We start from the raw sequence: 11,213 nt of genomic DNA, 5'->3' as shown, positions 1-11,213 counted from the left end.
GCTCACCGCTGAGTGACCGAAGCGGAATGAGCGCCGGGCAGGGAGAGGGGTGCTACCGCGCAGGCGCGGAACGCCGCTGGGCGCGGCGCCGCGCTGACGTCACAGGCGCGCGCGGCTCTGACGCGCCCTGGAGGAGCCGCCGGAAGCGCCGCCCGGAGCGGGGAGAGCTGGAAGCGGCGGCAGGTCAGTGCCTGCCCCGGGCCGCGGCGGCCGTGCCTGGGCTCCCTGCGCCGGGCTGCGCCCTCCCGCAGCCCAGCCAGCGGCCCTCCGGGCGGGGACTCACGCGGTGCCGCAAGGGGAAACGGCCGGGCGCCCCTTTCCCCCCTCTCCGCCTCCCCGGGGGGGCCCCGCCGCGCTGGGCGGCCGGTACCTGCGGCCCGCGGAGGCCCCCGGCCCGGCGCTCCGCCCCTCCCGTTGTTTTGGGTGCTGGTGACGGGCCGGGCACGCCGGCAGCGCCCGCGGAGGTCCGCGCTCCCCGCGCGTTGTCCGGCTGGGCCGCTGCCGTGGGGCCCTGCCTCGCCTTTGGCTCCGAAGCCCCGCCGGCCCCTCCTCGTGTGCTCTGTGGGGGGGTTTTCCTGTTGGGGTTTCTTAGGAGGTACTGCTGAGCCCCTCGCGTCTCTTGTCCTACACGAGCCCGCACAATCGGATGTTTAAAACTCGACACATAAAAGTGGGTAGGGAATAGGAAGCCACGCAAATAGTATAAGAGGTTTTCTGCTTCGCTTGGCTTTGAAGCTTAGCCTGCTACTGTAGGAAGTCTTTCAGTTTGTAATTTGGAGGAGTAATTGAGGAGTAATTGACCCCGTAACAAATATAGGGTGCAGGGAAATGAGCTGGGTGTATCAACAGCCTGCTGCTGTCTAAAGGGACAGCTTTGGGCTCATTCCTTTGTGCCACGTTTGGCCGTCGGCTCAGCCCGTACAGTGAAACCATTCAGTTCCCCAGGTCAGCAGGATATTTTCTTTTTGTGCATTAGTTTTCTTCTGGCTGCAGGAGCCTGCTGGTTCCCTGAGAAGCAGATGAATATCACATCTCCTAATGGCACTAAGCTATTAAATGGGTCCGACTGTCAAACTTGTGTGATTACAAGTGGTTCAGAATGAATAAGGAAGATCGGTGTTCTGAAAAGGGTGTTCAGCAGTGCACAGTTAAGGTACATTTTTATGAAATATAGTTTAATATTTTTCAGCCATGAAAGGTGGAGTGTCTTCTTTCATCTCTTCCCCTGCACTGGCATCCTCTCCAATCTGCTGGTTCTGTTGCTCCTCAGACTTTTCCACTGGCTGATTAAACTGTCAAAAAACCTTGTAAAAGGAAAAAAAAAAAAAAGAAAAGGTATTTTTCTGCCTTTTAGTGATATAAATTGGTGCGCAGGAAGGTCTTGTGAGTGCCAGAGCTGGCGTGGGAGAGGAGCAAATACCCTTCTGGCAGCAATAAGGGATGATGGGAGTTTCATTCCTACCTTCTGCTTCCTTTAAGATACTATTTACAGCCTGCTTTCACATAGGATACTTTAGGTAATTCTTCTAAACAAGAAACTACATGAATTAAAGCTAACCTGGTATTTTGGTATTTAGTTTCTCTGTTTCTTTATCGCTTGCATCCATAGTATATATACACTTGTTTGCTACACCCCGATGAACTAAAACTTTTCTGAACCTAATACTTTCATAAATCTTTGTCTATCTTCTTTCTGGAATTCCTCAAAGTCAGACAGTACCACTCACATCATCTGTCATGATGTGAAGTGTGGTGTGCCAGGTCTCATTGAATCCAGAACATGAAAAACAGTTACTGCTTTTTTCCTGTCAGAATCTTGAGAAGGAAAGCTGGGGTTAAGCCCACAGCACTTCAGTGTAATCATGACTTACTAGGCTTGATATTTGTGAGAAATGCACTTACTTTTTTTCCATTAAAAAGACCCCAAACCTCACAGCTTCATTGGGTGAGGGCCAATGCTGAGATGTCTCCAAAATAACAGATATTCCTCTGCTGGTATACACTCAAATTGGAGTGTAAATTGTAGCAGTTTCTCATGTCCATGGTTAAAATGTTCTAGTGGCTTCACATAACAATTGAGTGAATTTAACATCTTTGCTACCACGTGGGGAAAGCTCATTCTTCTACATCCCTAGCCATGCTTTCTTCTCTTTGCTTTGCTTAGGCTCTAGTCTGGTAACACAAATGATTCAGTTCTTGATCTTTTCCCCCTTGCCTTCCCTCTAAAATACCCTACTTTTTTGGCATGTTAGTTTTTCACTTTTTATCAACTTGATTCACCTTGCTACATGAACAGGCGACTGTCAAAATTAGCACAGAATGAGGGGGGCTGTGGCTGAAGGCTGGGAAGGAAATTCTTTATGGGAGGGAGGGTATAATTTGACTTATGCTGTAACAGGAAACTCTACCTTCACTATTCTAGCCACCAAGTTTGGCCTTCCATAAATAGGAATTTCTCATCAAGATGTAGTGCAGGAGGATGGCTGAGCAGCAGTGTTCCTAAAGTCTCCAGGGAATGGAATTCATTAAGGTTTTGATAAAATGCCAGAAGACTTTGGGTTTGCAACTGATGTGGGATAAAGGCAGTTCTGGATAATAGGGGCATGTTGCACAGATCATCCACTCGCTGCAGAGAAAGGCGAAAAAAAGCAGACTTGAAAATGGAAGATTCTGTGCCATTTTCTGGAAAGGATGAGTAGTGTCTGAGGTTACACTGTACAGATTTAAAATCTTGATGGCATGTTTTCCCACTGTAGTTCTGAAATTTGTACCTTCTCTCCCTGTAATCAGGAAGATTCAGAATCACTCCTCTCAGCTTAACCTCATCATCTTATGGAAGATAGAATTTGAAATTTTATTAGAGTGTGAGACTACAAAGTTAGGATCTGGTGTTTGCAAGTGACTGCTGGAGTGGGATATGGGATACACTGGCTCCCAGAGGCCTGTCGTACTTGCCACATTTACAGGTGAGGGACTCTTATAATCTGATTTCGATTTTTCCTAAAGAAACTATGTCAGTGGTGTAAGCAAGTAATTTTTTTGCCTTTTTAAAAAATATTATGGCAGAAGACTGCAGAAACATTTCCCAAACAAATCAGCAAAACCTGGTCTCAAAGACTTAGTGAAAACGAGCACTAACAATTAGATGTGGGGAACAATAGGAAGCACCTTTCCAAGTGTTAACAGTATGTCTGATAGACCTGGGTTCCTAGCCAACCCTGCAGCTCCCAAGTTTTCCTCCAAAAGAGATCTGGGGTGTTACAAAGGGTTTGTATACCCAAATGAGTCCGAAGAGCAGTCTGCTGCTTTTTTCAAGATCCTGCTTTTAAAATGTTTGCCTTGTCAAATATATGAACAGTGAGACTTATTAAATTTTTTGAGGTAGAATTACCAGTGGAATTAATATAAGCCTCAAAGTTGTGTTAAAACAAGGTGACGTTCATTTGCAGTATTGGGTAAAAAATCAGGTTAATTCACTGGCTGACTTATGTTTTCTTAACTTGTAGTTCTACTTTCATCTACATTATGGCTTCTAGGTATCACCTTTTTAGCACTTTTTGTCTTTTGTCTCAGCTTTAGTCAGGAAAAGCAGGCAGAAAACGAGATCTAACATCCTTAGCACAACTTCTGTTTGAGTTTGCAAAAGAATTCTTGAAATCTTTGTACGTAGAGAAGAAGAGTTCAGTTGCTTTGATGTTGCATCAGAAAAGTCCTGACCAGTGGAGATGTTTGCTCAGTTGAATTTCTGGCTTCTGTATGTTCTTTGGTTCCATCATACTGAATTTTTTTTTGCAATCACTTGTTCTCCTCTTGATTTAATTTCTGACATCTCTAGTTATGCTCAAGACCTATGCCTCATGCACTGTACTCAACCTGAAGTATGATCTCTGTTTTACAGACTGTACCCTGAGTTTCTTCACCCAACAGATCTGATTGTATTGTGTAACTGTGGGTCTTTCTTTCCAGTGTTGTCTTTTATAACCACATCAATATTTATTCTTACATGTAGAGCAATTTTTTTTTTAAAAACCAATGTGTATTTAGGGTTGCTGTCCTACTGTGATAACATAGACAGATATACTTTCCTTCTGTACCCATAATACTGAATTGTATTCTCATAATTACGCAGAACAATTCCCCAACAGCTGTCTCTTTTAATAAAGCCCGTGTTTAAATTTTGAAATTTTTCTTTTGGGTGTTTCTGAATATCATCCTGTCCAGTCTGCTTTATTATTGGTGCTGTAGGTGTTTACTACATAGTGGTGTATCTTGGCCATTGTTTTTTTGGGTTTTTTTGGTGACATTGTCCCTTGATGTTTATACATTATTAAGGTCAGTACAGACATTATTATGAAACAGATGCACGTCCATTAAAACCTTGTGAGGAGATGTTATCATATCTCTTTGCACACATAATTAATTCAGGCTTGACTTACTGCTTCGATGGAAGGTGAAATCACTGCTCAAGGTTGCAATGGTAAAGTCCCCTGCTTTTGAGTTTTAAACTGATGTTCTTGTGGCACTGGATTACAGCTTGTGAGCTAGATCCTGTCTGTCTTGCCTGGTGAAAGGCAGTAAGGATTTGCGGCTCATATACTGTAGCCTGGGATTCTTCGTGGGCCAGATGTCAGCTTCTTTTAGAGAAACACCTTGTTAGAGCCTGGCCTGGTGAGCTCTGGCAGGGGTACACGCTCGCTGCTGTGCCATCGTTCTATATCACATAGCTTACACTAGAACATGATTATCAAGAATGACGGTGTAAAATATGTCCTTCATCCAACCCTACAGATCTTGGTCAAGCCCTTGCTTTTCATCAGTTTGGCGTTAGGCCTCGATGTAATATAAAAACTGGTGTTTGCTGAATGTGTGTCCATGCTCATTTTTAGAGCTAAGTTAGTTGTGTACAGCATTGTTGACTTTTCATGTAGCAAAGTTTGACAAGGGTGTCCTGTTCTTTGGTGGCTTTATTTCTTCTTCTTTTTCTTTTTTCTTTCTTAAAGCTGACATAGTCGTTGGTTGTCTCACCCAAAGGCTGTCTTCTGCAGGATTTAGAATTTAGTCCATGTTAATCAACTTTTTGAAGTGGAGATTAATGGGAAAGAATGGTTTGTGATGTTTTCAGAATGCTTGTATTTCCATATATCCACGCCTGGAAGAAAACCAGTGTTACACTCAAGATGCCCACTATTGCCTGAGGACGTAGAAGATTTGAACATCACTAAAGATCTCCAGTAGAGGAGAAGAAATAATTGTGTAAAAACTCCTGGTCCCACTGGATGGAAAAAAATATTTTCTAGGGATTGACACTAAGAAATACTATTAAATCTCTAACTATTGATGAGAACAAAGGGACAAGTATATACTCTTGGAAGTGGTTTTAGTTATTGGTCCCTTGTAGGTCTCAGTTTAAGCTGAGTGCATTATTCAGGAAATTGTACCTTAAACCTGTTTTGAAAGCAGCTGTGGAAATCTACAGCTGTCTTATCAATGAGATTCTTGCAGAGAAAACGCTTTCCATCAGCTCTCAGATGTGGTATCCAGAGTGAGATGTGCTTATTTAAAAACGCTTTTCTTTTTTTGTTACAACTGGTATTCTGAAAGTCACTGTGCCCACTGCAAGTTGCATCGCCAAGTTTTTCTGCAAGGAATTTTTAGGGGACAGTGAATTGGTGAGGAGATAAGGGTTTGTTTGTTTGTCTTTGAGATCAGCACTTAAAAACCTTTTGACTTTCAAAATTTGACTTTTTAAATCTCTTCTGTGGTGCCAGGTTTTATTTAAAATTGATCTTTATGTTAATGTTATGCTGTGCTTAAAGTCTGAATAAGATTTAATCAATTTGAATGAATAAAGGCTTCTGGCCAGCCTCGGTGTTGACATTGTTTTATGGTATCGGTATGTTGCTCACAGGTTCAGTCAAAAGCAAGATTTATCTTTAAGTGACTGAAAGACTGTAAAAATACCAACAGAATGAAATTGATTTTCAAGGACAACGTCCTGTGACGGTATTCAGATTGGGTCTGATTTAGAGATTCGAAAATACTGTATGGCCAACTCATGATGGGGCATCCTTTATTGCTAACGCTTTTACCTTTAACGCAAGGCTCTATAAAACTGTACTTTGTGTGAGATAAATCATTATGTATCTGGCATGCAAAAGAAAGTTAACTGACTCTAGAAGTACTAGTTTTGCGGCTAATTCATGCTGTGGTAAACATATTTTAATTTAATTTCCTTGGAGGGAAGCTGGAGCTGGACATCCAACCATTGTTTTCTGTAAGCTATTCTCAGCCTGCACACCAGCAGTCAACAAATGTTGTTCAGTTCATTTCAATTTGAGCACTGAGAATACCATTTGGGCCTCAGTTAGAGAAAAAGAAAAGCTCAAGCAGAGAAGCATTTTAAAAGAAAAGAAGGAGGGTGGTTTTTTTTCTTACCCAAAAGGCACAAAAGACAGGACAATCTTAATTTACTTACTGTTGAGCTCCACAATCCACAGCCTAATTGCTTTGCAGTTGCGCTGACTGTAACCCTTGAGAGGAACGGACTTCTTCAGTTGCAGAAGAGGGCAGGGGTGGGAGAGAAGTGAAGCTTCAGTGAGTAAGGTTGCTTAAATTTTTTTGAGGGCAGTGTTTCTCATTAAAAAAAAAAAATTCCAAGCAGGCCACTGTGATAAATGATGACAGATTTTTGAGTCACCTTAGCTGATAGAAGTGAATCATCAGCTGATGGTTACATGTAGAGCTTGGTGGTTTCAGGGGGATGTCTTAGTGTGGGGAGTATAGAAGGGTTCTGTAATGGTGTTTGTCAAAAACAATATTACAGGTTTTATGATAGCAATGACGAAAATAGGATACCCATCGAGATCCTTTCTTCTGCTGTCACTCTTCTCTTTCCTCTCTTTGAGACTTGAATGCTGGGGAAGTACGTACACAGTGTGTGAAACATGTAATGGAAGTGAAAATTGAGATTGGCAGAGTTTCACTATTTGTTATATTAGTTCACAGATAAAAATTGCTTAGCAGCTATGAACAAACAGAAATTAAGGTGTGGGGTTTTTCTTCAGTGGAAGGAACCTTTTGCTTAAGAAATGGTTATTCATACCCTAACCTAGCACAGAAGTCTCATATTGAAAAAGACTATTCAAAGTTTTATTTGAAGTTAACTGGAAGTATAACCCCCTGAACGAGTATATCAAAAGCACCTATGATACTTCGTGCTTATCTTGAACCTTTCATACGTGGAAATCCAAGTGCATTATGAGTGGAGGGGAATTTTGTTACTGCCTACAGATGTGTAGACTTGAAAGAGAGGAGGGAAAATGCACAAAACCACCTTGTGAAATGACAGTAAGCCTTTGCTCTGTGCCTGATGGAGCTGCTTCCCTTTTTCTCTCTGCTGGACAGAAGTGGCTGCTTCGGAAGAGTCACTGCTCTTGTCTGCTGCAGTTTGACTTTTAGCTGTGTTTGCGGCAGGGGTGACAGTATGAGGAATTCCTTGCATGATACAATCCCCTGTATGTCACAAAAGCATGTAATTGTTGTGACCATTTGTGCCATTTGTTGTTAAGGTGAAGAAAAATGAAGTGAAAATACAGTATTTCTTTAGAAATTATTGTCTTGTCACAGACAGTATGGTAAGTCGTGGTGAGTAACTCAAAGGGTACTTCATGGAATACTTTTTTCTTTTTAAACACATTGTCTCTTCATGTTCACTAAGTCTTGATTTTTACTTCATTTACTGTGCTATATTATCCATGGGCTTCTAAGGTCTGAATGGGAGACACTTTAAATGGAGATCAGTCCTTTGGAAGGACCTATTTGCTCATCTAAGATGAAGGCTGAAGCAGTCTGTGATGTAGGAGTTGGTAGTGCTAACAGTTTTCATGCTGCAGACAGTTGACTAAGGTCTATTTATCAGAAAGTAAGGAAAAAAAATCTATCTGTTCTCACTGTGCAGCTGGGAGCTTTTGCTCAAATGCATACCAATCTGTACTAGCAAGCTGTCCTCATATAATATCTCTGCCCAGTGATGTCTGAGGAGTAGAAGCAGGCAGAGCTACTTACAGTGTGATCAAGTGACATCAACGGGGGCCATAAGACTACTCTACTCTTGGGCTGTCTTAGGACCTTTCTTGCTGTAGCCTTTTTCTGCTTCTCCCAAGCTATACAAGTCTCAGTTGACCATGAAACCATCTACTGGAGCTCAGCTTCAAGACAGCTTTCTTATTCCAGCTCTGTTGGCTGTGACTGGGTAGAAATGAAATCTGCCATGTGTTATGGTACCAATTTCTTGTGCACTTTTTAAAGTTTTCTATCATTTTGTTTTGAATAAGAGGTACCATTTCCTAATCCTGCTTCTGTAGCATTGGCATGATTAACACCTAAGGAGACTGTACAGGGCTTGGGAAAGAGAAATGGAAAGCACCCCATCCTTTTCTTAGCTTTAAGTGAGATAAATCAAAACTTCTGAAGTCAGAAGACTAGCTAAGAATCCATCTGCCTTTTTTCATTGCAGTATACATGAAGCTCAAGATCTGAACCTGCTATGACTGACCCAGACGTCCTCACTGAGGTCCCAGCAGCTCTCAAACGCCTTGCCAAATATGTGGTGCGTGGCTTTTATGGCATTGAACATGCTTTGGCTCTGGACATTCTCATCAGGAACCCCTGCGTGAAGGAAGAGGACATGTTAGAGCTCCTTAAGTTTGATAGGAAGCAGTTGCGGGCTGTCCTCAACACCCTCAAGGGTGACAAATTCATCAAATGCAGGATGAGGGTAGAGACAGCTCCAGATGGCAAAACCACCCGTCATAACTACTACTTCATCAACTACCGCCTTCTGGTTAATGTGGTGAAATACAAGCTGGACCACATGAGGAGGAGGATTGAGACGGATGAAAGAGACTCCACCAATCGCGCCTCTTTTAAATGCCCCATTTGCTTCAGCACTTTCACAGACTTGGAGGCCAACCAGCTGTTTGACCCCAGGACAGGTAAGAGTACAGGTAACAGAATGCTCTTGCTGTCTCCTTTGTAAGTGCTGGACTTTAAGGAGACAGTCTTGGGAAAATTCTCTTTTGAGTTCGGCCAGAGCTAGAGGGCACTCTGTTTATGCAGGGGATAAATGTTTTAGCAAAATACAAAAATAATGTATATAGACTTACACAGTCTGTACAGGCAACTAGCAGTGTTGGTAAAATGCTTGAATGACAAGCAGTAGAGATGTTGAGGTCTTACTGCAATCAGATTCAAGGGTGAATAAGGCAGTCTGTCCTTGTTGGAAGCTGAGGGTTTTTCAGTGTAAACTGGTTTTGCCTGTAAACTGTATGACTTACTGGTAGTTTGCAGAGAGGGCATATGTATAGGTGATTTTGATGTGCAAAATTTTTTAATTTAGAGATGGTCATGCAAGGAGTGAGTTGTTACTGTTTAATTTTCTTCTAGCCGGTTCATTATACTGCACAACCTTGTTTCCCCAGTGTAAAGCAGACTCGCGAAAGTTAAAATAAATTAATTACAGGCTTGTCTGTGGTTAGGAGTAAACAAGATTCTTTTTCAAGTCTGTGTCTCAGTCTCAGTGGAGGTGCGTATCTGTCTCATGCATATGAAATAAGAATCTTTTCTGGGTGTCATTGTCTACAGGGACAGTCCAAATACTTTGTGCTTCTGTGCCAGGGAAGAAAAGGAAGAGCACCTGCACGTGATGAGATCCTATTTTGCTGGTCTAATCTGGGATTATTTTGGGGGGAAGGCAGGGAGCAGGGGATGGGTGTTAGGCTTCCCCCTTCTGAATTAGTTTCTTTACTTTTTAATCTTTCCTTTTGAATTCTTTGTCCCAATCTTACTTTTCCACAAAAATAGAAGAGCAAAAGTCAGGAAAGCTCTCAGAAACATTGGAGTGTGGTGCTTTGTGTCAGTTATCATAATGAGAAACTGTAAAAATTCACTGTTTAGTGATATTGAAGCTTTTAATCTAGGGTTACTCACGTCTAATCTGCTTTGGAGAAGGGTAAACACAGAACAAATGTTCAGCCCATCATTTTCCCTCTTTCCTGCCTCCAAAGATCAAGAGCTGTGAAACTCCTTTTACTTGAACAACCATGAAAATGATATTTAAAAGCAGAATCCACTAAGTCAAGTTAACAGTCGTTCCTGTAATCCAGCACAGCTCTCTGAGTAGAAGTTGCTCCCTCATGGAGCACCAAAACCAGCAGTGCCAGCAGAGATTTTCTATACCGCTGAGTGTAGAAACTACACGTGCTCTTTACAGTAATGATCATCTGTGGCAGCTACACTTGTGGGTTTTGGGCTGAAGAGGAATAGTGCTTTTGCAGTTTGCTTCGGTAAGGAGAGAGCAGAGAACCTGTGCAGAGAACAACGTAGTGGGGAGCGTGAGACACTTACCCAAGGGGACCTGTGACACTTGGCAGGTGAACCCTCACGGCCTGTGTGGGCGGTGAGTTCCAAGAGCAAAGAACTGGCTGTCGAGGAGATGCAGAAGACAATAATGCTGGGGTTCGGCTTTGACAGCAAGGCCTGTGCTCCAGGAACTGATGAGGTCAACCAAGGGTTTGTCTGCAATACAGGCACTGACTGTCTGCACAGTGTGAAATCATTCGCTGGCACATGGAGTGTTTCGCAGTTTTGCTGATGGAAGGAAAGGTTGAGTGCTGTTTTCCCAGCAATTCTCAGCAGTTGGTTTCTGTCAGTATTAATACAAATAACAAGACAGCCAGTTTACCTTCACTTGCTTTCAATAAGAACATACCTGTCTAGAATTTATGTGTATTCTGTTTCTCCTTCTATAACTTTTAAGTCAATGATAACTTCATCTAGATAGCACGTGATGATACTATTGTTTCTCAATAGCTTTTACATGGAATACCAGTTCGGATAGGGCTCTCCAGTTAATGTTTAAGAAGGTCTCATACTGTCTCCAAACCATGAGATAGCTGCTTGTTTCCATTCTGGGTAAATAAGTGGGCAATTTTGGTTGTTTTTAGTGAGAATGGCTGCTTTGTATTGCGGTGGATTGTGTTGTCTGCATCTGTTTCCTGCTGCTCTGGAATTCCATATTAGAAGAGAACTGAGACACCTTTGGGTCTCTCACAGAGGGAGCTTGTGAGGACAAGGCATGTAGAGGAACAAGGTTTATTAGACAGTGAATAGCCACCCTTTTCCAAGGATGTCTTTAGCCCTTTTCAGCGCTACAC

The 11,213-nt window shown here is 42.6% G+C and overlaps 1 protein-coding gene across 2 annotated transcripts in view; it reads left to right on the top strand.

Annotated features, from left to right (window-relative positions):
- The window catches only part of GTF2E1 (general transcription factor IIE subunit 1), a 55,428-nt gene that overhangs the window by 728 nt on the left and 43,487 nt on the right, over positions 1-11,213 (top strand). The window contains exons 1-2 of one of the 2 annotated variants that reach the window (XM_068417403.1): positions 98-183; positions 8,516-8,993. In XM_068417403.1, the coding sequence (XP_068273504.1) occupies positions 8,546-8,993 (448 nt within the window). In that variant the 5' untranslated portion in view covers positions 98-183; positions 8,516-8,545. Of the gene's footprint in view, positions 1-97; positions 184-8,515; positions 8,994-11,213 lie in introns of those variants that run through there. The other variant, XM_068417404.1, reaches the window with a different exon arrangement.

Source organism: Nyctibius grandis, chromosome 23 (assembly GCF_013368605.1).
Source record: "Nyctibius grandis isolate bNycGra1 chromosome 23, bNycGra1.pri, whole genome shotgun sequence".
NCBI lineage: Eukaryota > Metazoa > Chordata > Aves > Nyctibiiformes > Nyctibiidae > Nyctibius > Nyctibius grandis.
Note: the sequence above shows the minus strand (reverse complement) of the source record. Positions and strands in the feature narration are given on the sequence as shown.